Raw genomic sequence first — 2,024 nt, forward strand, 5'->3', positions numbered from 1 at the left:
CCTCCAAAGCCTCCCACCTTAGTAATTCCCTCTCTTCGTCCTCAGGTACTTCTGCTAGGAAGTCAGCCAGTATTTGTCCCTTCATGGCTGTCCTGGGCTTGAACTCCAGAGAATGTTCTCCCAATTCTACGGCCCATTTAGCCAGTCGCCCTGACTGTTCCGGTTTTCTAAGCACTTTCTGGAGGGGTTGATCAGTTACCAAGGTGACCTTATGCTCTTGGAAGTACCTTCTAAGCCTTCGAGATGCAAAAACCAGGGCCAACACAAGCTTTTCTAAAGGCATGTACCGCTCCTCGGGCCCCTTAAGTGTTCTGCTGATGAAATATATGGGGATCTGTTTCCCCTCCCGTTCCACCATCATGACCGCGCTTATGGTCGTCTTAGAGGCAGATAGGTAAAGGAGCAGTGGGTCCCCGGGCACCGGGGTGGCTAACGCTGGGAGCTTGCAGATGTAGGTCTTCATTTCCTGAAAGGCGGTTTCGACCTCGGTGGTTCCTTCCCCTTTGCTCCCTAAACAAGGTGTTCATAAACCTTTGGTATGTCGCCCCCGCATTTTTTAGACCAAAGGGCATCTTAGTATAGCAAAATGTTCCCTCATCGGTGATGAAAGCGGTCTTTTCTTCATCTTCTATTGACATCTGTATTTGGTGGTATCCCTTGTAGGCATCTAGGAAGCACTTCAGTGGGTACTGGGACAGGGAGTCGACCTGGGTGTCTATCTCCGGGAGGGGGTAGAAGTCCTTGGGGCATGCTTTGTTTAAGTCTTGGAAATCGATGCACATCCTCCATCCCCCATCTTTTTTCTGAACCATAACTGGGTTGGCAACCCAGGATGGGTATTTGACTTCCCTGACTATCCCCGCCCTGAGCAGTTTGCGGGTCTCTTCACAAGCAGCCCTTCTCTTGTTTGGCCCCATGCTCCGCTTCTTTTGCTTCACTGGTTTCGCCCGTGTGAAGGTGTTGAGCCGGTGTTCCGTCAGGCTTCTGGGAATTCCCGTGATGTCACCATGTTGGAATGCAAACACGTCCAGGTTATGGAGGAGCAACTCCTTCAGGGCACTCTTGCATTTGTCACTTAGGTGGCTTCCCACCTTGACCGTTTGCTCCGGGAACTTATCACAGAGGACCCATTCTTCCACCTTCTTCCCTTGGGTGTTCCCGGGTTCCTCTCCTTTGGATACTGAAGAGATCACTTCGTAGGCTGACTTAACCCATGCAAGCCCCTTTGGTGTTTGGAATACCAAAGCCCCGTGAGGAGTAGATGCTTGTGCTTGTAGATCTCTAATCCCTGGTCTTCCCAAAATCGCGTTGTACTTGGAGGGTGCCCTGACTACAGTGAAGGTTAAATTGATCGTCCGGACCCTGTCCCCTACACCGACTGTAAATGGGAGCCTGATCTTTCCCAGAGGGTGTGATACGCTATTGTTGAATCCCACCAATGGGATGGAGTCTTCCTCCAGTCTTTCCCTTATATCTCTGTCGAATCTGAGGAAGCAATGTTCATATATTACCTCGACGCCTGACCCTCCGTCCACATGTATTCTAGACACTTTGTGTCCAGCTATCACAGCTGAGATATTCAGCGGAAGTCGTTGCACTTCGCTTTCTTCTAAGTACGGCATAAGGATGGGAGTTTTCATGCAGTTCGGAGAGCCTAGGATCCTGGCCTTTTCGGGTAACATCAAATTCATTTCTCCTTCTTATCATATCAACGTCTGCCCTCCCAGGCTCTCTTGCATCTCTTCCCTTACGATCCCCTCCCCCTTCTTTGATTTCCTTGACCAGGTGGGCCAGTCTTCCCGTCTTCACCGCCGCCTCTATTTCCCTCTTGAGGTACATGCAATCATCGGTTTTGTGCCCGAAGTCCTTGTGAAACTCACAGTATTCGTTTGGCTGTGCCTTGGGACCTGTCTTTATGGGGGGTGGCCTTGGGAAAGAATTCTTCACTCTTTCCGTGGCCAGTATCTCACTTGGAGTTTTGACGAGGGGGTGAAGCTGTCAGGGTAAGGGGGAGGCCCCCTCCC

The 2,024-nt window shown here is 50.8% G+C and overlaps 1 protein-coding gene across 1 annotated transcript; it reads right to left on the reverse strand.

Moving 5' to 3' along the window:
• Nucleotides 1-380: 380 nt before the first annotated feature.
• LOC110945108 lies at nucleotides 381-1,691 on the reverse strand. The gene has a single exon (XM_022186746.1). The coding sequence runs from the start codon at nucleotides 1,689-1,691 to the stop codon at nucleotides 381-383; it is 1,311 nt and encodes a 436-aa protein (XP_022042438.1).
• Between the last annotated feature and the right edge of the window lie 333 nt (nucleotides 1,692-2,024).

This window comes from Helianthus annuus, chromosome 6 (genome assembly GCF_002127325.2).
Source record: "Helianthus annuus cultivar XRQ/B chromosome 6, HanXRQr2.0-SUNRISE, whole genome shotgun sequence".
NCBI classification, from domain to species: Eukaryota; Viridiplantae; Streptophyta; class Magnoliopsida; order Asterales; family Asteraceae; genus Helianthus; species Helianthus annuus.